This window comes from Haliotis asinina, chromosome 4 (assembly GCF_037392515.1).
Source record: "Haliotis asinina isolate JCU_RB_2024 chromosome 4, JCU_Hal_asi_v2, whole genome shotgun sequence".
NCBI lineage: Eukaryota > Metazoa > Mollusca > Gastropoda > Lepetellida > Haliotidae > Haliotis > Haliotis asinina.
In genome coordinates, this window is record NC_090283.1 from 74,430,824 (window position 1) to 74,454,589 (window position 23,766).

General features: G+C 40.9%; 1 protein-coding gene across 1 annotated transcript in view; it reads left to right on the top strand.

Moving 5' to 3' along the window:
- LOC137281866 (fas apoptotic inhibitory molecule 1-like) overlaps positions 1–23,541 on the top strand; it is a 45,268-nt gene extending 21,727 nt beyond the window's left edge. The window contains exons 4-5 of the mRNA XM_067813531.1: positions 12,199–12,248; positions 20,287–23,541. Of these exons, the coding sequence (XP_067669632.1) occupies positions 12,199–12,248; positions 20,287–20,433 (197 nt within the window). The 3' untranslated portion in view covers positions 20,434–23,541. The remainder of the gene's footprint in view (positions 1–12,198; positions 12,249–20,286) is intronic.
- The last annotated feature ends 225 nt before the right edge of the window (positions 23,542–23,766 follow it).

Below are 23,766 nucleotides of genomic sequence, written 5' to 3' on the forward strand. Positions count from 1 at the left end.
AGTCTGTGATAAACTACAGAGTTACAACAGGTCGCAACGTTACGAACGCTTTGTGAATCGGAGCCCAGTCATACTCTTTAGGAAGACATGCAAGTGTAAATAGAACGTGCTCATAAGACAAACACCCTTTTTGAAGACACGTGGATAGCATTCGAAGTACAAGGAAGAGCGAGTAGGGAGAAAATAAATACAAAATGTATTTCTTCATATGACGTGCAACTGGATCGATCCATTCTATTCGCATTAGTAGTGAGTTCAAAAATCTATACGACAATGATTATTTAAAATCCGTGAATTGCTTCTAAAAACAAGTGCATTCTAATCAATATAAATTTATGACAGAATTGAAAGAAAAACACTACTAAAGACAGGCTCTGGAATTATTGACTGTCGGCGTGAAGACGAGCCGAACATCCTCTCCAGATCGTTGAGTACCTTGTCGGCAGATGCAGCCGTTGTTTCGCTGGGGAATGCAACATGTTACCAGGCACAACACTCTCCGACATACACAACACTGACAAGCAGCTCCCGTTACGCTATACTGCGCCTTATGAAACTAACGCGTGTTTAGTGTAATACTAAAAGTCGAAAAAAAAACTGTTTAAAACAAAAAGAAGAAAAAGACCTCTAACAAACCACTCGTCCTCTCTGACATTAATGCGAACCAAATAACCTAGGGACAAAAGTTTGAAAAAAAATGTGCAATGACATTTTATGTTGGGAAAATGACAATACGATTTGCAAGTAATGCACTTTGCGAAACTCATTGTTTTCGGAAGAACGATTCGATAAGCACCGAGTTGTGTGTTTTGGCATATTAAATTTGCATAATTTAAGGAATGATTACATCACATCCGAAAATAATTTGATCCTTAATTGAACCAAGAAGAAATTGTTTGGACAAGCGACAAGCTTATGAGATGAGAATTTTCAATTTTCGCATTTTTGTTTTTACAAAAAGAACAAAATTACAAAGTGTAAAATGCATTAGTGGCTAAAACAAATTTAAAAATTGAATTTGATCAAAATAGAATATTTAGTACAAGTCAAAATAGAAAAAATAACAGTACAAATAAAAATAGGAATTTGCATGAGACATGATAAACGTGGCTACACACAAAAAGTAATAAGTGTAAATGTTACCGTTGATAATTGAAGCACATCGTGACGAAACTATAGATATACGGTGCAGGCCTCGCGAACACTGGTGACGAAACTATAGATATACGGTGCAGGCCTCGGGAACACTGGTGACGAAACTATAAATATACGGTGCAGGCCTCGGGAACACTGGTGACGAAACTATAGATATACGGTGCAGGCCTCGGGGAACACTGGTGACGAAACTATAGATATACAGTACATGCCTCGGGAACACTGGTGAGGAAACTATAGATATACGGTGCAGGCCTCGGGGAACACTGGTGACGAAACTATAGATATACGGTGCAGGCCTCGGGGAACACTGGTGACGAAACTATAGATATACGGTGCAGGCCTCGGGAACACTGGTGAGGAAACTATAGATATACGGTGCAGGCCTCGGGAACACTGGTGAGGAAACTATAGATATACGGTGCAGGCCTCGGGAACACTGGTGACGAAACTATAGATATACGGTGCAGGCCTCGGGGAACACTGGTGACGAAACTATAGATATACAGTACCTGCCTCGGGAACACTGGTGAGGAAACTATAGATATACGGTGCAGGCCTCGGGGAACACTGGTGAGGAAACTATAGATATACGGTGCAGGCCTCGGGGAACACTGGTGAGGAAACTATAGATATACGGTGCAGGCCTCGGGAACACTGGTGAGGAAACTATAGATATACGGTGCAGGCCTCGGGAACACTGGTGAGGAAACTATAGATATACGGTGCAGGCCTCGGGAACACTGGTGACGAAACTATAGATATACGGTGCAGGCCTCGGGAACATTGGTGACGAAACTATAGATATACGGTGCAGGCCTCGGGAAACACTGGTGACGGAACTATAGATATACGATGCAGGCCTCGCGAACACTGGTGACGGAACTATAGATATACGGTGCAGGCCTCGGGGAACACTGGTGACGAAACTATAGATATACGGTGCAGGCCTCGGGAACACTGGTGACGGAACTATAGATATACGGTGCAGGCCTCGGGAACACTGGTGACGGAACTATAGATATACGGTGCAGGCCTTGGGAACACTGGTGACGAAGCTCTACGTATACAGTACATGCCTCGGGAACACTGGTGACGAAACTATACATATAGAGTATAGACCTCGGGCACACTGGTGACGAAACTATACGTATAGAGTACAGACCTCAGGCACACTGGTGAGGAAACTATGGGTACAGAGTACAGACATCTGGTACACTGGTGAGGAAACAATAGGTATAGAGTACAGACATCTGGTACATTGGTGAGGAAACAATAGGTATAGAGTACAGGCCTCGGGCACATTGGCGAGGAAACAATAGGTATCTATTACGGGAAGGGAAACAATGATAGGGAAACAATGCTTATATAGTACAGGCCCCGGACACATTGATGAGCGTCCAAGCTTTTGATGCATTTATGATTCACTTTAATACCTCAAGCTCACATATGATGCATGACAGAGTGGCCAGGAATCGGATCTGCTATGTGCGCAGTGATACATGTCTTACCTTTCCCTTCACCCAATCAGAAAGCAGTATGTGATTAAGTACGGAATACGGCTCTTCGCGTTTGTGAAAATTATAATAGGTAACGTTCGATGGAAGCGGATCAATTCTCCCACAAACAACTCTCCTCTGGGCGTACAATAACCAATATTGAACTGATAGGGGATACAAATGAAGTCGTGTGCGTAGTGCCTGTAGTCCGTGATTTCCCAGTTTGATTCAAAGTCGGTGTAGTATGTTGGTGTTTTGGTCGTGTTTGTGAGGAATTGTCCCATCGTCAAGCTGGATGCCTGTTTGCATGGCGGGTGTCTAGTCGTCACCGTGATTGATGTTGTGCAACACAATGCCGTCGCTTTAGTCGCTGCGTTCACCTGTATGTCACTGATCAATAATCGCTTGTGTTCCTGACACCGTAGCTGAAGCAAACATGCTCTCATTCCAATCGGAGCTGCGACCATTTTGTCATAAAACGGGGCTCGAGCAGTAATTATACTAGAAATAACACGAAAGAACCGCAGAACAAGACCATATCCTCTCATTATGTATGTTGTATTCTGGCTGACATTTCACTCAGCTCAAAGCTCATCAGAGACGGCATGAAACATTCAAACAGAATGTTGTCTTTGATATTCAAAACGAAAGGGCGGATGAGTTATTTATTAATGTGATTTGCACTCGAGCACCTGCAGCCAACATATCTATTTTGTATCGGTAATACGAGTTCCATAGGTTTGAGGAGACTGCTGGCTTCCTGTATAGAGCAAAGGAAACAATCCATCAAGAACATCGACATATGTCAAAGTCTTGTATCTGATGGAGTCCCTAAATGTGATCGAGTGAAGAGATTGCAACACAGGTCACCACTGTTAATGTCCTGTTACATAATCACGACCCAGAATGTTAGGATAGGGTGATGAGATCTGGAACCGTCTCTGGTTCTCGAGCACAATGAACAGCGGATCTCCAAATACCAAGACGTTTCATGGAAGCATGCCATGAGTTAGGACCAGCTTGTTTGGGACAGTACAGGGACAACACACGTCGCGCAGGTCCCACCTTCATTGTTCTCCATCTCCATTCTCAGACATTTCCAATGGCTGCTGTAGAGGACGTCATTTTGCAATAGCTACTGCAGAGGACGTCATTTTGCAACAGTTACTGTAGAGGACGTCATTTTGCTATAGTTACTGTAGAGGACGTCATTTTGCAATAGTTACTGTAGAGGACGTCATTTTGCAACAGTTACTGTAGAGGACGTCATTTTGCTATAGTTACTGTAGAGGACGTCATTTTGCAATAGTTACTGTAGAGGACGTCATTTTGCAACAGTTACTGTAGAGGACGTCATTTTGCAATAGTTACTGTAGAGGACGTCATTTTGCAATAGTTATTGTAGAGGACATCATTTTGCAATAGTTACTGCACAGGACGTCATTTTGCAACAGTTACTGTAGAGGACGTCATTTTGCAACAGTTACTGTAGAGGACGTCATTTTGCAATAGTTACTTTAGAGGAGGTCATTTTGCAGTAGTTACTGTAGAGGAGGTCATTTTGCAATAGTAACTGTAGAGGACGCCATTTAGCTTTAGCTGTAGTTGCTGTAGAGGACGTCATTTTGCTATAGTTACTGTAGAGGACGCCATTTTGCAATAGTTACTGTAGAGGACGCCATTTTGCAATAGTTACTGTAGAGGACGCCATTTTGCTATAGTTACTGTAGAGGAAGCCATTTTGCAAATGTTACTGTAGAGGACGCCATTTTTCAATAGTTACGGTAGAGGACGCCATTTTGCTATAGTTACTGTAGAGGACGTCATTTAGCTGTAGTTGCTGTAGAGGCGCATCATTTTGCAATAGTTACTGTAGAGGAAGCCATTTTGCAATAGTTACTGTAGAGGACGTCATTTTGCTATAGTTACTGTAGAGGAAGCCATTTTGCAATAGTTACTGTAGAGGACGTCATTTAGCTGTAGTTGCTGTAGAGGCACATCATTTTGCTATAGTTACTGTAGAGGAAGCCATTTTGCAATAGTTACTGTAGAGGACGTCATTTTGCTATAGTTACTGTAGAGGAAGCCATTTTGCAATAGTTACTGTAGAGGACGCCATTTTGCTATAGTTACTGTATAGGACGTCATTTTGCTATAGTTACTTTAGAGGACTTCATTTTGCAATCGTAACTATAGAGAACTTCATTTTGCAATAATTATTGTAGAGGAAAGAGGATGCCTTTTCCCCTATACACTATATTTATGCCGGATTTGGCCAAATCTACCACACGCTCCAAAATTTCAAGTTGTTGGTCAGATATTGAAAGAGGTCCTAGAACTGGCAGCTGCTACTGGAGGCTGGACACTGCTCCACAAGACGACTACAGTGGGGTAGCCTATTGGTTACAGCGTTGGTTTATTACGCCGAAGATCCGGGTTCAGTGCCACACAACGTGTGAAACCCATTGCTAGTGTTCCCTTTCATGGTATTTCTGGAATATTACTAAATGCGGCATAAAACCATACTCACTGGAACGGAGCCCTAGTTGACGAACAAGGGTATGATCTTCCACACTTGACCTTTTTCAAAAGGCAAGGATCGCAACCTATTCCTGCAACATCTGCCAACATCGAATTAGATTTATCCCTTACCTCGACCCTGAGAATATACCTACAAAATGTTGAATAAGCCATTAACAGACCGTTTGGCTTTTTGTGCTTGCCCGTTTCTCAAACATATGCTCTCATTACTGATTGCAAGAAATAATTTTCATCAATAATTTGCCTTTTACGTCCACCGAAATGCTTTTAGATCGGTAATTGTAAAAGAACCTCCGAATGGTCCCTTATCCAGGTTGTATTACCTAACAGACTAACACCCTTGGAAGCAGTGTTCATCGTTTCTCAGTTATGACCCTTTGTATTTTCTTGACTGCAAGAGGGATGGGTAGTTACAGTTTCATTGAAATCATCTCTCAGTTCTCGGCTCTGTTGCTCACAGACCTGGAGAAATCCAACTTCCGGGTCACGCCAGAGCAACCTTTTGCCAACGTTGACCTAGTAACTACACTATTAACTTGATGTCTCATTTGTTTCATTTTTCGAGCCTTTTAGTACAAGTTTCAATGTACAAACGTAATAAAATGGAATGTGAACACAACCAAATCGGGAATGTCTACCTAGTGGCAGAGGTAATGTTTCTGGGGCTGTTAATACCATGTCCCTGCGTTGTGGTTTCTCCAAACTGACGAACGTCTATGATCTACATTCCTTCGGGTTTTGCTCCCATATCAAGCAGACACGCCGTGATATAACTGGCGTTAGGACCAACCAGTGTGCGAAATAGCCACTGTCCCGCCCGCGGCTAGTAAAAATCTAGTCGGGCATGTAAATTTCCACAGCCACTGGATTTTGTAAATGTAATCTACATTTCTACATTCAAATTTCGGGCTAATGAATTATTCTATGGGCTAGTAACTAGTTCGCCCTACGGGCTAGCACAATTTGAAAATTATTTCGCCCACCCACGTCCCTACCATATGAAAAAAACACAGGGCACAGGAAAGGTTATTGAAAGGTGATACCGGTATTATAATTGAGGGTTTTTGTTGTTGTTTTTGTTGTTTTTATGTACCTTAATTGTTCTGTCGACTGTTTCAGAATATTAACGTTTTGATAACATTTGTAGAGCTACATCAACAAATCTTATTTTCAAATATGTATATTCTTTTGCCTGGCAGTTAGCTCAGCGATGCTGTCTCCCACCATTTATGCTTAAAGCATTTTGTCTTTAAACACCAAGTGATGAGTACACGAGGGCTTATTCGTCATATAATTATCCTTCCATAGTATATTGACCATGCAATAATGGCGACTACAATGAATACTGTTGTATTCAAGAAAGGTTATTCTTGTTGGAGTTGAGTGTTATCTAGATCTAACAGTCCCTTTTTGATCCGGAGTATGACAATGGTTAATTAATAATGCCACACTCATCGAAAGTCAAAGTCGTCATACCTCAGTGACTTCATGAATACCTACCACCTGTATGACCTCCGGTCTTGAAGGCAGCGTCGTAAAGGGGCAGCGCTTCGTTAGCATAGCGACAGCGACGGCGACAACGACGATGTTGAACAGATCAATACATTTCACTTATTTTGGTCTTCGGGACCAGTACTGGTGACAAAGTGACGTTAGTAATTCCTTAAGTATAAATAAAACGCTAACGTTCCACAGAGCGTTATTGTAAGGTCAAAGAAACGAAACACATAACCCCCATTTTTTTTTGTTACAATTCTCTTTAAAATATACAGATGATCATAAATCAAGCACCATCCTCTGATTTACATGATTGTATGGATCATACACGGAATTATGCAGATTTTAGAAAATTCACACGCTCGAATGTGCCGTCCAAGAGTCCAATTTATGTTCGGTGGTCTTTACGGGCCATGGCAAAGTGTTTAGTTTTGAGACTGTAAATTCTGTCACATTCTTAGAGGTATGGAGACATTAGCTCACTAATTTATTGTCCATATATACGTGTTTGGTATCTTTGGCTATATGTCTGAAGAAAAAACATCCCGCTCGAAAATGTAGAATTGTATGTAGTAGGCCTACAGCGGCGAAATCCTGTACTTCCTGTTGTTATCGTTGACTAGTGAGTGTGCCAGGTACATGTACTGTAATGAGATCCATCTTACCGTCATACGAAACTCAACATCACACCATCACTCAGATACACCCAAAGGGTTGCATGCACTGTTAAGAGAGTGTATTTTTTGTAATTTGTATTGTTATTGATTAAGTGATAGTTATTATTGGTTCAAAGTGTTTAGAGTTTTGACTGATAGTTATGGGTCACATTTCGTATCACGATAATAGTATTTTAACGGCACGTTTTTAAGGTAGCGCTTTAGAGTATTTGTGACCCATCACTTTGAATCGTTGTATCTTGCTCTTGTCTGCTCAATGCATAATATTGAATATTTCCTGGTGTTTTCCGATTACACTCAAAAACAATTTTCCATTTTTTCTCTTTGCTTTTTTTAATGTTTGTTAAGACAATGTGGTATATATCTTGCATGGTATGGCAACAGACGGGCAGGTCCATTCTAATATAGTCACTAAGACCATCAACAATAGTACAGCGGCGAAATACAATGTACAAAGTATTGATGATTGTAAAGGTAGACAGCAAAATGACAGGTTCTTAATTTCACATATTTTAAATAATTACCTACATCAAATTGCAATAAATCGTCACTGGTAATTCGGGTTTCTAGTATTATTAATTACCAGTTCTCAAAATAGATAAATCTACGGGCACTTACGTCAATATGGTAACAATCAATGGCGAGTTTTAGATCCATGGTGAAGAAGGACGTTTGGAAGTCAGACTTCACAGAACTATATCGTCATTCTCATTACTAGCATTGTGTCCCGGTATGTCGATTACTTATTTACAAGAATACCGTTCACAACACGATTCTCACCAGTGCACACAGACAAAGCGTACAATTTGAGCGAAGTAACTGTCAATATTACTGACAATACAAAGAGGATAGTGTCTTAATTTTCGGTATAAGGTTATTCAGTAATCCAATGTTACGAATGGCTGGTTTCAACTAGAAATCAAACCGTAACACGGAGAGCAGGTTTGGGAAACCATGAGTTGGGAGGTTCAAGGTGGACTAAACTCAATGCAGAAACACACTGTCGTGTTAATCGCGAACATAAAAGACATCTGAGATAGATAGCGCTGTCTCTATTCGTCCGTATGTTTCTGTGTTTTCCATCTCTTGCCCTTCATAGCGAAGCCTCTTTGTGTAAATGTAGCATTATGTATATTTCAATGAATAACCATATTCTACCATGTATACAGTGTAAAATGATGACGTGGGGCATATAGCCCAAGTCTTTACTGAATAAAGAATACAATCGGAAAAAAGACTCAGACCTCCCAAAACTCAGACCTCCCAAAACGCAGACCTCCCAAAACGCAGACTGTTTATGGTGGGTTGCATGCCTAATTAGTAGGCTGTAGCCTTGAATATGAAAAATGGTATTACCCATGTCATGACAATGCATCAGGTGATCCTTTATGTCAAGGATGTGTACAAGTTGTTACAAGTGAAATTTCATTTATCCATTTTATCATACTCAATGTCACACTTTATCACGCTCAGTGTCAGTGACAATCTTCCTCATACTCAATGTCAAACATGCTAAGTCACTGTCCTAGTCATAGTTTATCGGTCACTTCTTATCGATCACTTGTGGACCAACTGCATCCAGGAGCTGAAGGGGTTTCTTCTTACGGCGGTGAAGCTGTTCCTTTAGTCGGACAGGGCGTTGCTTTCTCTTTGTAGACAGCCTTCTTGGACGGTGGAGCTGCCCCAAATTTTGCTCTCTCCGAACCTTCAGTATTCTGAAAGAATTCAGTGGACCGGAAAACGTGTTGGTGGTCATACTGGAGAGACTTGCTGATTCGCAACTATGTAATCGCTGATGGTATCGGCTTGGCGTATGTCAGGACATTGATTCTTGGCGTCAAGTCAGGCATCTTGGACATCGAGAAGGGCAGCAGTGGCAGACTTGCAGCTCGCCGTATCCACTTTCGAGCCTCTACATCTTCTCAATAGTCTTACAAAATGATATAGATAATACAGATATATTTTTATCGTTAAACAAGACCATTTTTTACCAAAGGATTATAGGTTTCCAAGGAAAATAAATTTATCAGTTTTTTTTGGTTTAATCATTGCAAAAGTAACTAAGGAGAATACCCTTCCTTACATCATTTTGGGCTCCGAATGATAAGATAATATGAAATTCGTCACATATAGCATTGTGGCTACAGATTGTATATAGTCCATTTTCTGTGTTTAAATTACACGATCTGCCGGTTTCAATCGGTAATCTGTGATTTTATGCTGGCAGCTTCGTTAACCAGACATGCTGTTTCAATGGGAGGCAGGTTAAAGAAGATTCCAAGTTGAGAGTACATGTATTCTTATATAAGGAGTAATATTAACCTTTTGATGAGGTTTGAAGGTCAACACTCCATGATTGCTTAAACGGATCTATAAGTGTGTATTTAACAGAATTTTTCAGTCAGGCTGCGGAGGGAAAACTTTGGGACTGCCATATATATGAGAACCCAACATTTTGAACATACTTTTCACTATATTTAAAAGAGTAAATTGAAAACCCATTAGCCATTACACTACACATCGTACGGGATAACTTATGTGATGATGTAATGACTTTGCACAAGTAGCTTATGATTCTTGTTTTAATCATTATTTCAATTGGGTATCTACCGAGTATCACATAGACCATAACATTTGGAGCATATTGTCTTTCCTTAAGTATATATTTACAAAATTCTCAAAAAAATTCTGACCCAAATAATATAATTGGTAAAATGCATTGATCGAAAAGTTTCAGCTGACAGTTGGGATTTCAGGTTCCCTAATGGTTTTAAAAACAGAAACATAGCCCCTTTTGCAGTTCTGCAAATCTCTTAATTGCCTTAGCAAACTAACCATTGCCATTAAATAGAATTCCCAGGTATAGGTATTGTCGAACAACTTCAGTGTCCTTATGAAAAGGTTTAAACCTGTATCTGTTCTTTACATAACCTTTTATAAAAGATTACAATTTTGGTTTTATCTAATGCCCGCGCCCACACTGCCACTACCTCAGGACAATTCCTGGCCAATCACCACATCCAAACGATGGTTTGGCTACTCCTATCATGATTTAAATGAGAACAATAATATTCCCCGCGCTTTCGTTCCACGTTTGTTCATGTCCATGAGAAGACTGTGTACTCATGTGATAACAATAATGGCGGTCATACCAGATACTGATAACATCAGCTTCTAAACATGTCTAATCTGGACTCGTCAGGTTAGACACAATAAACAAAACATCATCAGATCTTAAATACACTCTCGTTGCTGTTGTTTATCTTTCTTTGGTACGTTCTGCATAAAGCATATGGTGGCTAGAAACATGCATGTGGGATAACAGTTCTCATTCCACATAGGTATGTCGCGTCTCTTTTGGAACTAAGGATATAATGCGAAACTGTCACCAAAGGATAGTATACGCTTTTTTGGAGGGACTTTAGGGTAGCCCAGTGGTCCAAGCTTTCACCAGTCATGCTGAAGACCGGGGTTGTATCTCCCACGTGTGTACATTGTTTCAAGCCCATTTCTGGTGTCCCCCTTCGTGATATTAATGAAATGTTAATAAAGGAAGCGCAAAAAAACATACGCACTTCTTCAGTGAAAGTTTGGATCTGATGCATTATCAAACTGTCACTGACCGGCAAAGTTCACCGAAATACTGCAAGCTTTGGGATCAAACCAAACTAAGGTAATGGATTAAATCCATCGCCATCACAAAAACCGTTTCTGGTCTTATAATGAACTTTAAACGGACATCAAATGTGGGTTCAAGTTTTGCCATGTAGAAAATAATGAGAAGTACCAAAGGTCAACTAAAATATAATGTCTTCCCTAAGGTCATCTGGCAGGAGTATCCGGTAAATCGCTTTTACTCATGAACAAAAGTGCCATTATGTCGACAAAGTATGGCATGGTTCATGAAATATGGTAAAATATTAACAACACATTCCAAGGGAGAACATCAGTCACGTACCCACCGCCATCTTTGATCCGATTATTTGCGGGTACGGATGGGTTTATTTCCCTTCGCTACAAATATGTAACACCAAACAGGTCGGTCATTGTGTTATGCCTCTTGCCGTTGCTATGTCCAATGACCTCGGAATTGTTTTTATGAATAGGATCTTCCTTCCTATGCCATGGGAAACGTAGTATCGATATAACTAGGTTTACACCTGCAACGCGCTAACTCAACAGTTCTAACCACAAACCCCTTTCCTTAGCCACTCCACCCCTCACCCCAAACTACCAATGTCAGAACCTACTGCAAAACTATCATGCTACCGTGATAAGCTTTGTCATTAAATAGTAATGACAGCAGGTGTTTGCGAGAAAATCACAAACACATGCAAATTCAAGTAAAAAAAGTCACCACTGGAACACTTGGTACTTGTCAAAACATGACCTTCCACAGGACGTTATTTTCGCCACTGATGAGTGGAAAATCGGAAATATCCTTCATACGCCTATCTTTTAAAGATTTTACAGATACCACCTCCAAAAATAAATAAATAAATAAATAAATAAATAAATAAATAAATAAATAAATAAATAAATAACAAGGTTCCAGTCATTACCTACTCAGTAAACTATGGGTATCATGGGGGTCGTAGCGTCAGGTTCACTTTGGGACATAGAACTAATGGTGGATAATGTGAGCATACCTCCAAGTACCTAGTGAAGGATCATACAATGCCATCCAGGCAATACCTGGACCTGTTGCCAAACAAACACAGAAACATATGTACGTTGTTTCTTTAGGAAACAATCCCCCTAAACAAGGTGTGTGGTTTCTTTTGGGCGACATGTTACTTCAGTGTTAATTTAAAATCTTATTTTTTCAGACAAAACCTCCTTGGCTGTCTCGTGTAATGGAATAGATATCCCAACATCTGTAAGTATATTTTTACATAGTATTACGTATGAAATTTAATTACGAAGTGTGTTATTTTCATTCCGCGATTCTGACTGGTCCAAGTGGAATTTAAATTCAAGGATATTTTGCGTAACTGCAATGACAATAGACCCGATGCTACTTTCAGACTCGTATCAGTACGCTAGCTAGCAACATTTGGAACAATTGTCTGAAAGGGCTCTACTTCGCTCGGACTGACAAACATTCATGCGAATTCAGGAGCTAATAATTTAGCAAACTGTCCCAAGGAGAAAGTTGTATTGATAAACTGTATGGATAAATTGTATTGATATGAGAACCTTTAACGCAAAACATCTTCCCGAGGCAAGGGGTCTAACTGACAATCAATTATATTTAATTTCCTGGCTGGATCGAGCTCGAGTGTTTATTGCTAATTAGGTCCCCCGTATTGACCAATCAGATTCTACCTTATATATTCCTTGCATTTGCTTCAAAATGCATGGCCGTCTCAATCAAAACGATCTAATCCCAAAATCAAGCTCTGTGTTGTAATTAAACCGATCTCTCCTGGCGCACGTTGATTAAAAACATTAAAAGAATGAAAATATTTGTTGACGCCCAGTCGGCGGTTCATAGCTGCAAATCTAGTAGTCGCCATGTTATTTACAAACCGGATGTCGACTTCGTGTCCCTATATACACTGGACCATGAAAGACTCGTTTAACCAGTCAAAATACAACTCAGAAATCCTAGTCTAGTTTGGAACGGGTTGAAACGGGACTTTCGGAGCCAGTTAATTCCCTCAGGACATGATTCCTTTGCAGTCATACTTAATAAAAGACATGGTGGCTTGCGGATTATTAAGATATTGTCTGTGGCACAATGCGTAAGTTTTAAATCCAGCCTTTTAAAAAAAAAGAAAAAGTAGAGAAATGAAGTACACTTATACAGCACCCTGTATTGGCCTGACAGCACCCCGAAATGACGTGGGGTAGCAAAATGAAGGTTTCAACGACAGGGACGATAGACACACACCTGAAAATGTTTCAGTGACACCTAACGTGTATGACCACTAAATAAAGCTACAAGACACGCAAAAATGTTGCGGCGCGAGGGAAATGTCAGTGTTCACGTGAGGTATGTAGGGTCCGGGTGAGCTGTTATGGGCTGACTAGAGGATGTAGTTCCTGTCGAACTCGACGATCCTTGACGTCCATGACGTCCCACGGGGGGTTTGATTTGAGGCATGTCTAGGGAGTGTGAGGGATGCGACAAAACCCAAATAGCCATGCGTTGTCGAATAACCGTGAACGATGACCGATGCTGTTGTCTCCTGTCCAGAATGTCCTCCTTCAACATTACAGCCCTTCGACGATCTCCTGAACGCAACATGCCGTTTTCCCTTTGGCAGTAATCGCGCAGTCTTCCATCAGCTCTGAACAAACAGGACCTGCTTTCATCACTGAAGACGACCCTCTGCCAGTCACGTCGCTGTCAAAAACAGTCCGCGCCCGTCAAACTGTGACGACGATGTTTCGTTGTAATTCATTGAGCTGTGAGTTGTCCGGCGGATGTCAGGAATAAACTCCACAAGATAGAAAGATGGCTAGTACCGGTATTCATTGGTTCTAGGTAACCCGGGCCTGCCTGCTAGACGGTCGTTTCCGACAATTATGGCATTGTGGGTATGGTTGGGCCCCATCCGCATCATACCCAGTAGAATTATACTGATCCGCGGCTATGGATGCGCATGCGTAACATTTCTTCATAAAGTTCGTCATCCAATATCAAAATCGGACACCGTCTGACTCTTAGCCTAGATGTACGACCAGGCATTGCAAGCTTCTTTCAGCGACAAGCGAAGCCAGATAGCGACCTGACGTCGGGCCAGAATGCCATTTGGGAAGTGAACTTGTCTGACCGTTCTTCGTCGTCTTGAACGACCCAGGTGAACCCATGTTTAACACGCGTCAACCTTGGGTGATCTGTGCTAACACAAGGTAACTAATTTATGTTCCACTCCGGTCGACTTAAATCGCCTACAGCAGATGAACACCTGGGTTGCAAGTGACGTCACCATTAAAGCTAATTAGTTTCCATTTATTGATTCAGTATTGAAGGAGAGCATGTTAATGGCAATAAATGACGATGTACTGATCATATTTATGTGGTCTGATATGCGTCAGGGAAATGCACCTTCCAGGTGTTTGTATCAATGCTTTAGAATGATCAATAATGCGACTTTGATGAAGAGTTGACATCTCCGTTTGATGTTTCACGCGTCAATTTCGACTTTCTTGTCGTTTTACATGCACGCTGTCAGCTCTGTCATGCACTGAGTGAGTGAGTTGTGTTTCACGCCCTTTTAGCAATATTCAGGCACTATGACGTCACGGGACACCAGAAATGGACGTCACACGCTGTATCGTATGGGAAATCATGTATTGAGGGTTAGCCTTTTGGGTAAATCACTTTAGCGTTCTGTCGTCACGCCGATGGCACTGGTTCGATTGCCCAAGTGGGTCGGTGCATTGTGAGAAGCCCATGTTCATCGCCGTGGTATTGCTGGAATACTGCTAAACCCCAACTCACTCACTCACGCCGTTATGCATTGAAGCAATAGCCAGTTGTTTGCTATAGCAGTGACCATTGCAACTGTGTTCTGCATGAAGGCTGTTTTGTATGTCAAGGTTGCAGTCTGTTTTCTGGTACTACCTTCAACAATCCTCGATTGTAAACCAAAAGTCACTGTGTTCTGTAATCTGACTGGTTGAAAAACATGATCAAATAGTATTTGATTCCCGGAAACTGCAAGACTATTCGCTGTGTATTGACATCTAGAAACAAAGACAACAATTGTTTTGTTGTGTCAACAGTGGTGACGTCATTCAAATCATATTGTGACGTAAGTTAGAATGACATCACAAATGAGCAACTCCAGATGCCAGGTGAAACGACCAGCTGATGACACCTCACTGCCTTACTAGTAGTCGATGTAAACAAGTGCAGACAGTAAACCCTTTTGTTTACTCTTTTGTTTACAATATCGGTAAACATCATGTGTATTCCCGTGCTTCAAATACTCAATAACACCCGGAAATTGGCCAACGCACGATGTTAATCTCCTAATTGAGGCCGGTCATATCAGATTATAACTTACCTAAATGTCATGACGTCACCATGTCATTATAGTTATAATTCTAAGATGCTTCGGCGAAAGATCAAAGGCGCCGACAATACTTTATCAGACGATAATGTGCACTTTCTGCATTACGTCACAATGTGTTGACTTCCTGTCGCCATTCCAGTCTGCCCCCTCGTAATCGAACTTTTTTGCATTGCGTCACAATGTAACCGACGTCACGATGGATGTCAGTTGCCATCGCCTCGTACAGCTTCCCACAGTAAACTGCTTCGTCGCATCCCGTTTCTTGGTTTGCAGCTGCACCACACAGCTAACATCACCGGTGGAAACATTACGTTTATTTTTTCTGACGGATAAAATATCCCATAGTTCGACTCAAAATCGTACAGACACACGGTAATGTTGGCAATGTTTACATTCCCATAATGCAATCGTGGAATGTCGCTTGACTTGTCAGCTTCCTCTGAATGTACTTTCGTTGGTAGTAGAAATGAGGCGGTCATATTGCCTTGTATGGTTTAAGAGAATCACGGATGTAATTAAAATGATCTAGAGAAGATATTTAACCCGAACATAAACCATCATCAAATTGTTCATCATTTGTTTTTCCAGTAACCTTTGTCTTAACGTAGTGGGCTGACACGTCAAAAGAACAGCGCGTCAGTTAGCCCTGTGCGAGGATTATTAATTTAGGTCACATGCACCGTCGTTTGTTTCCTGCCATAGATTAATCAAAATTACGCTTAGAAGTTATTGAATACGGCATCTTAGAAAAGAAATACAGATCGCTCTACCACCATGTATAGTGTAATAAAGCACACTTTCGCGAAAGTGTGCTTTATTACACTATACACGGTGGTAGAACGAACTGTATTTCTCAAACTTATATGTGACTATCAAATTTAGGGTGCTCCCATACTTTTTTGTTATGTAGTATATATCATGTAAAAGTGTCATCTTGGGAAAGTTCAAACTATACCAATAATTACGCGGTAGTATCAACGTCAGACATTGTGACCATTCCATCATTGCTGAGGACGGTTTCTGCTAAAGCAAGGCTACCGGTGTATGAAGTATGGAGTGTTTGCGATTTACATTACACAAATTACACAAGACACCTTTACTGCCGCGGAAATACCACGAGGTGTACTGGACGACACATATTTATGGCTAGTGGGTTTTTGTTTTTGTTTTTGTTTTGTTTGGGTTTTTTTCTTGTTTTTGACTTTTTCGTTTTTTCCTTATGTACAATGTGACTGACTACCCCTAAAATTAATAACATTAATGTACAAAGTAAGTGACACCATCCACTCTCTCTCTTTCCAAGTTTGGTATATCGGGGGCGTATACTGAAATACCCCAAGGAGACAATGAACCACTTCTGTGGCGGTAGTTCCACGGGGCGACAAGAATGAGCTTCACGGGACCTTTTCTCAGATGGATCTCATTAGGAAAAGACAAACGTGAAGGCAGAACTAAAGAAAATTTGCTGCCTTGGCTTGAGCTCCCACCAAGCTCATGGGTTTTAGCTGTGTTAAAAGTACGTGCTGAAAGCCTTTGTCCTATTCTACGCTAAGTCCTAAACAACACATTAACTTATCCGACTGATTACAATAGTGTGCCCCCAACGATTTTCTCTTATGTCGTGCGTGCATAGTTCCAATAAAAAGGTGCTAAAGTTGCTGGCATTATATATATGGTGTTCCAGGACAATGAGACCGTACTAACCTTCTCTCTGGGCGGTATTACCCCTATCTGTAAGCAGCACGGGGACATATTGAAACATGTGTTATAACACAGGCTTACATGCGTTACAGCCTCTCCATCACAGGTGTATGTCATTGTCTGCACCTTTGATGTCAGTGTTCACTGCGGGTGCTTTTAAGAGATGAATAATTTTATCTTAATTACAAGATTCACGCTGAGAAGAAATTGCTTTTTAAAGAGCTAGGAAATGCGTGTGATATTGCCAATTAGTGAGTAGCTCAAGGTGAATAGAGTATATAAACCATGACGAATTCATTGATACAATTGTTTATTATTGTTTTTTTGTTTTATTTATTTCTTACAAAATATCCCGTATATAGCGTGGATCTCGAGGGTGATGTGTAGGGGGCAGTGTCTTTGTGCGTGCGTGCGTGCGTGCGTGCGTGAAAATGCATGTGAAATGCATACATGTACACAAAAAGTTGTGTCGAGAGATGAACTGTGTTAGTTGATTATTCAGTACTATGGCTCCCAACCAGTTATCTGAGGCCACAAAATGACAAATTGTAGGTATGAAAGAAGGTGGCATGTCCTTGCGACAGATACCAAAACACGTTAACGTCTGTCACAGCGTTATCAGCTTGCTGAAAAAACACCACAGGACTGGTGAGGTCAGGGTCGCCGCTGGTCGAAATCGGCCGTATGAGAGATGGCAGACGCTGCTACGGATGGCAATTTGGTCCTCAAACAAAGAGTGAGTGTTTCTCGAGAGCTGGTCAACTCACGTCTCCTTGCTGCTGGTCTACGAGCTCGTCGTCCTTTGAAAGATTCACAGATTGACCAACCATCACATGCGCCTTCGTTTAGTTTGGACATAGGCGCGCGAAAATTGGAATTTGCGTCGTATTACTTGGTCTGTTGAGTCCAGGTACAACCTGTACGTTGCAGACAGCCATTTAGATGTCCGACGTCTTCCTCACACTGCACTCAATCCTCAAAACATTCTGAAAATAGTAGCTGGTGGCGGTAGATTTCTCGCATGATGAGAAGGTGGACATCAAAGTCATACAGGGCACGCTGAATGCAGAGAAGCTGCCATTTCTGCATGTCAATCATCATGTTGCCCTCATCGTGCTAGGGACCCGGGGTAGAATAGACCTTCAACAACCCATGCTGGCCATAAAAGGCGAATATGCTTGTCGTAAGAGGCGACTAACGAGATCGGGTGGTCAGGCTCGCTGACTTGGTTGACACATGTCATCGGTTCCCAATTGCGCAGATCGATGCTCATGCTGTTGATCACTAGATTGTCTGGTCCAGACTCGATTAGTTACAGACCGCCGCCATATACTGGAATACTGCTAAGTGTGGCGTAAAACTAAACTCACTCACTCACATATCGTGCTAGGAGGACCATAAGAAGCAGCATAGTCCTCAATTCCTCGGTTGGTCAAGTATAAGTCCAGATCCGATCGAACACATGTGGGACGCGATTGGTAGGCGTGGACACCATTCGAGAACTCAGACAGGCCGTGTTAGACGAATGGAACAATCTGCCAACGGCATTTTTCGTTGACTTGTACTGTCGATGAGGAGACGCTATCGGGGTGATTCAGGCTCGTGGCGGATATATGTACCACTGATGACCCCGGTATTGTTTCAAATGCCAATTTCAGTGGATTCCTTTTTAAGAAGTTCTATTGTTCCACAAAACATTACAGAGTCGGCAAGATGTTGTGTCGCTGCAGTTACTTACCAGACAGTGTAGAATGTTTCACATACCGTTTTTTGAAGGTCACTTTGCATTTTGCGAATCAAATACGCATCTGAAACCTTTCGTAGCTTCAAATTTTAGGCGTTGCTTCATATTGTACCAGCAGTAGCATACAGAGCATTTGTGAGCATTTATAGATAAAACAAAGCAGAGTAGTAAGATCATATAACCCTTTGATGCATTAATAATGTATTATCATTGTTATAGTATATCCAGTATTTTCGTTATATTGTTAAGAAAAAAAAGTCCTGTGATCCAAAACCGCCCTTCATAGGTTTCTTACAAGACAAGCTCGTCAGCGTGATAACGACGATGAACGATTGTGAACAAATCATTGTACAAGAGCAGTCAATAAACATATTACGTCGACCGTTCGATTCCTTGCGACTTGTGTAGGTTGCTGGAATATTGGTGAAAGTGGCGTAAAACTAAACTCACTCACTCACTCGCAATTGCTTGAAACTGATTTCAGCCATAATTATTCTTCATAGAAGCTGGTTAAGAGCACTGACACTGGGCATAGTTGGTATGGTTCATGGGGCGATGGTGTAGCCTAGTGGTTATAGCATTTACTCGTATTTAACTGAGGCCTCGAGTCCGATTCCCAATATGGGTACAATGTGTAAGTCCATTTCTGGAGTCCTCCCCCGTGATATTACTGGAATATTGTTAAATCTGCTAAATCTTTCGTAAAACTAAACTCATTCACTCACTCACTCACTCACTCACTCACTCACTTTATAGTATTACAGTCTCTTGATTGTGCCAGCATCCGCTGTCAACAACACCATGATACACCTGAAAGACATTTCAAAGCATGTGGAACATATCACATTTTCAAAATAAACAAGGTTGTAAATGAGTTGGTAACTAAGGTGGACACATTATGATAAACGTGTGAAGGTAGACACTTGGTAATTGGATTAGACCCATAAAATTTCAAAACGTTGGGCTGAAAATGTCGCCGAAACACTGCATGAGTGAGGTAGTACGTTTTTATGCCGCATTTAACAATATTCAGAAATATTCCACAAATGGACTTCACGCATTGTACCCATGTGGGGAATCAAACCCGGGTCTTAGGAGTGACGATCGAACGCTTTAACAACAAGGCTAGACCACCAGACCAAAACCTCACTATGATAACTGTGTAAAATACTTGACCACCAAATGACCATTTATTGTTTATCAAACATAGGTGTAGACGTTGTTGAGCAATCTATATTGACCGCCAAATGAAACTCAATTAAAGAAATCCAAACAATCTATATCCTTGATCAAATACAAAGTCGTGATAAAAGGTATAATTTTCATGAATTCTGAGTTGCATATTTATTGCTGGTCAGTATATGTGACAGCCTATGCAACAGTTACCAGTTTCGTAATGCCCAAGGTAAACATTGCATGAAACTTTGTCAAATTCTTTCCAGCACGAGTTCTACGATGATGGGGCTGTCATCACTTTCACCCTCAACGACCACGTCGCTCAGGTGAAGACGTCGGGCCACCCCGTGGACGGCATCGTCTTCGCGTTGACCATTGATGGACAATTCGTCCCCAGCACAGATGATTACTGAACTCGACATCCCATGGTCCTTTGCGCATCGACATACCTCCGTTTCCTGTATTTTGTTATTTTGAATTTTGAGTGTTAACCTATCTTCTTATAAATTTGTTCAGCCGCACACTGAACTCTTTACAACGTCTCCCGACAACGACAAAGGCAGAAACAAGATTGTTTTAAGGCGCAGTGACCATATTTAGAGCATTGATGACGAATGTACGAGCAGGATCCGATTCGTCCTTTATGACGAAATCTCAACAAATTACAAATGTCCCTAATTCAGAAGTTCCTTATGGCGTGCAGTCTAAAATCCTGTTAAACGGAGTGATGATATTTTATGGCAAATAAAAAGTTGAAATACTAATCTCAAAACAGTAGGTCAAGTCCACCATTTTGATTCGTGCTTATGGAGCGGATCGTGGCAGTGAGTAACTCATGCCTTAAATAACACTGTATCTCAAAAAGGTCACAATTTCGAGCCTCGTTCATCCAGACCCCGATGTTCAGGAAACAACTCCGTTTATACGATCGTTGACTTGTATACCATCATTGACGTTGACGTTCCTCCAGCTTGGAGAACCGTTAATCCAGAGCATAATGACCGAATCATACGGATAAACGAGGCTTAAGACCGTACCGGGACCACCTGTTCAGTTAAAATGAAGTTGATTGAAAGTTGAGGTAAAGTGCCCCAAAAGATCCCTTGTGATATTTTGCAAAAAGAATGGGGAGAAGCTGACGTTGTTATTTTTTTCATATTTTTATGTGATGTTGTCTTTTTGGAGAACGCAACACTTATTAATACTGCTGAACAAGCGATAAACATATAGGGCTGAAACCTGCTTTATGAGAGACCCCGAACGAATACTTTATTCATCCCGAAAGCCTAACTGCTTTTTGATGGGTAAGAAACTATTTGGCTCCTTTGTATGAGTATGATTATTAATGATGACGTGATTTAATAACTGACATTTTTGCGAATGTCACGTGATGAATTGAACAGACCAGTAAATATTTTCAGAAGTGCAGAGTGGTGTTATGGTGTATAACTGATATAATAGTTTCTGTTGCTCCAACACCTTATTTTCTCGCTACGCACCTGTTAACTTTGACATAAAAATACAACGAAACAACTATGGGTATTCCTGTTGCATTGATACTTTTCTTCAGTACACCTAGGTACATTTCATTACGTGCCTTTTTGTACTGCTTGAAAACACTTTCTCGTGGCCTTTCATAGTTTGTTTTACTTGTTGCAAGTTTCATGTCCAGTAAATATGTGTGTTGACATTAAAACAAATTTGGCCAAAGGTGCCAAGTATTCGTAACCACTCGTGTCATTCCGTAACAGGTTACGGAAAGGGTCGAGTGGTGACGAATGGGTGTTAATATGTGAGTCTGTAAAGTTTGCGAGCTTTTTGCTCTGTATGAACAGAACATCTGATGTCCACAGATCTGTGTCAGAAGCATGGTAAATGTTGTAGCCTTCTGTGTCAACGTTGTGGTGATTACAATAGTCTTTTACATAGTGTACACTTTTATTTAACGGCCCATTCGGCAGCAATTACTGAAAGAAGACTTGCGAAGCTCATCCTCGATTATCAAGGTATTTTAACTCCTTCACAGATATCCCTGCTCCTACACCATGCCTTACTAACGATGTTGAAAATAACCGTCCGATCAAATTATGCTCGTGTGTGATCGAAGATCTATGTGAGGTTACTGATATGGGAGCGAAATGTGTCGTCACGTTCCAAGAAGGTAGATAAGCAGATGGGTCCAGGCTATTTATAGCAATGGAGTGGAGATAAAATGCCCTTCATTATCGAGGATGAGTTTGAATGTCCTTAGTATTGATTTTGTGGTTTTGCTATGTAGATGCAGTCAAGTGGTTCAGTAAATACTGTTTCAAACACATTTGGGAATTCTTTTAACGTACCACATATTTTTAAGATTTGTAAAGATAACGAATGTGAAAAAACCCGAAATAAGACCATTTTGCTAAGCTCTAAAATCTGTGTTAGCCATCTCATGTTGCCAAAACAGAGTCGAACCCATGCTTGTGATTATATTGTTATGGATTGGTTTTACTTGTTGATTGTATTGGGTTTTTTATGTGTTCTATAAACTTGTTATACACGGGGTGTCTTTTACGTAAGTGTTGAGTTTTCAAACAGGCACTGTCGGTTTTAACACCTGTTCAAATTTCTAAATAGTCTATAGGATATCAGTCTGAGATATGTACCGCTTTTAACCTTTCGAAAATGTCGACCTCATCAGTGTGATTCACAGAACACTGAGTATTATACATATACACAGAACCATAAACGTGATTCACAGTACATTGTCTATTACACATGTACATAGAAACACACACACACACACGCACGCACGCACGCACACATTTTCACACACACACACACACAGAGAGAGGTTATATTTCCTCATGGGTACAATGTAAGAAGCCCATTTCTCGTGTCACCCTCCGCAATATTGTCAGAACATTGCTAAAAGCGGCGTAAAATCATACTCACTCACTATTCCTTCTTCGTACATTCAAATACAGATACATGTATATACAACTCAGATCAATTTTTCTCACAGTTTCTCACACTCCTGACACAAAGGTGTTCACACAAGCACACATTTCTCCCTCGTTATAAGGCTGCGGTCTCCATAAACGGCCGACTGTAATACTCTCGATTCCATACAGGTGAAATTTCATTTAATAAAGAGCAGGAACATGTGATATCGTTGAATGTAAGATGGTGTATATTTGAAATATATATCTTCGTTAGCACACCGGTGTAGTGTAAGTCGGTGTAAATATACCAAGTTTGACCTCCGTGCCTGTTTTGAAATTGTTGGGACGATTTTAGAATTTAGCAAGTAATTACATGTGTTGTTGAAAACTATTTACAATATTTTTATTAATCTACTGGTGATATACTATTTACCCTAAAACCGTCCATGCTTGTTACTGCTGTTTGTTTGAAGCGGCAACCGAGTCGGTAGTCACACAATACTATAGATCTGTGTTGTACGGACTATTTTCATTATACACATTCTTGGTATTGCTTCATGTAAAAAAAGCTCTTCACAATAAAGTTTGGGAAAAGTGTTTTCCTTGAATTCTTATTTATGTTAACGTGCATTCACTGTGCTTGATGGCCTGTTGTTTTACGCCGCATTGACCAATATTCCAGCTACAAGACACGGTTTGTGCACGGTTGCGTCTATAAGCAGAAACAAAAGTCGTTTACTTATGGACCCCCATACAAAGGTTGCAGAGTAAGCAAAACATACAGCAATATGGTTGTTGCAGGCTTACAATTGTTTAGAAAAT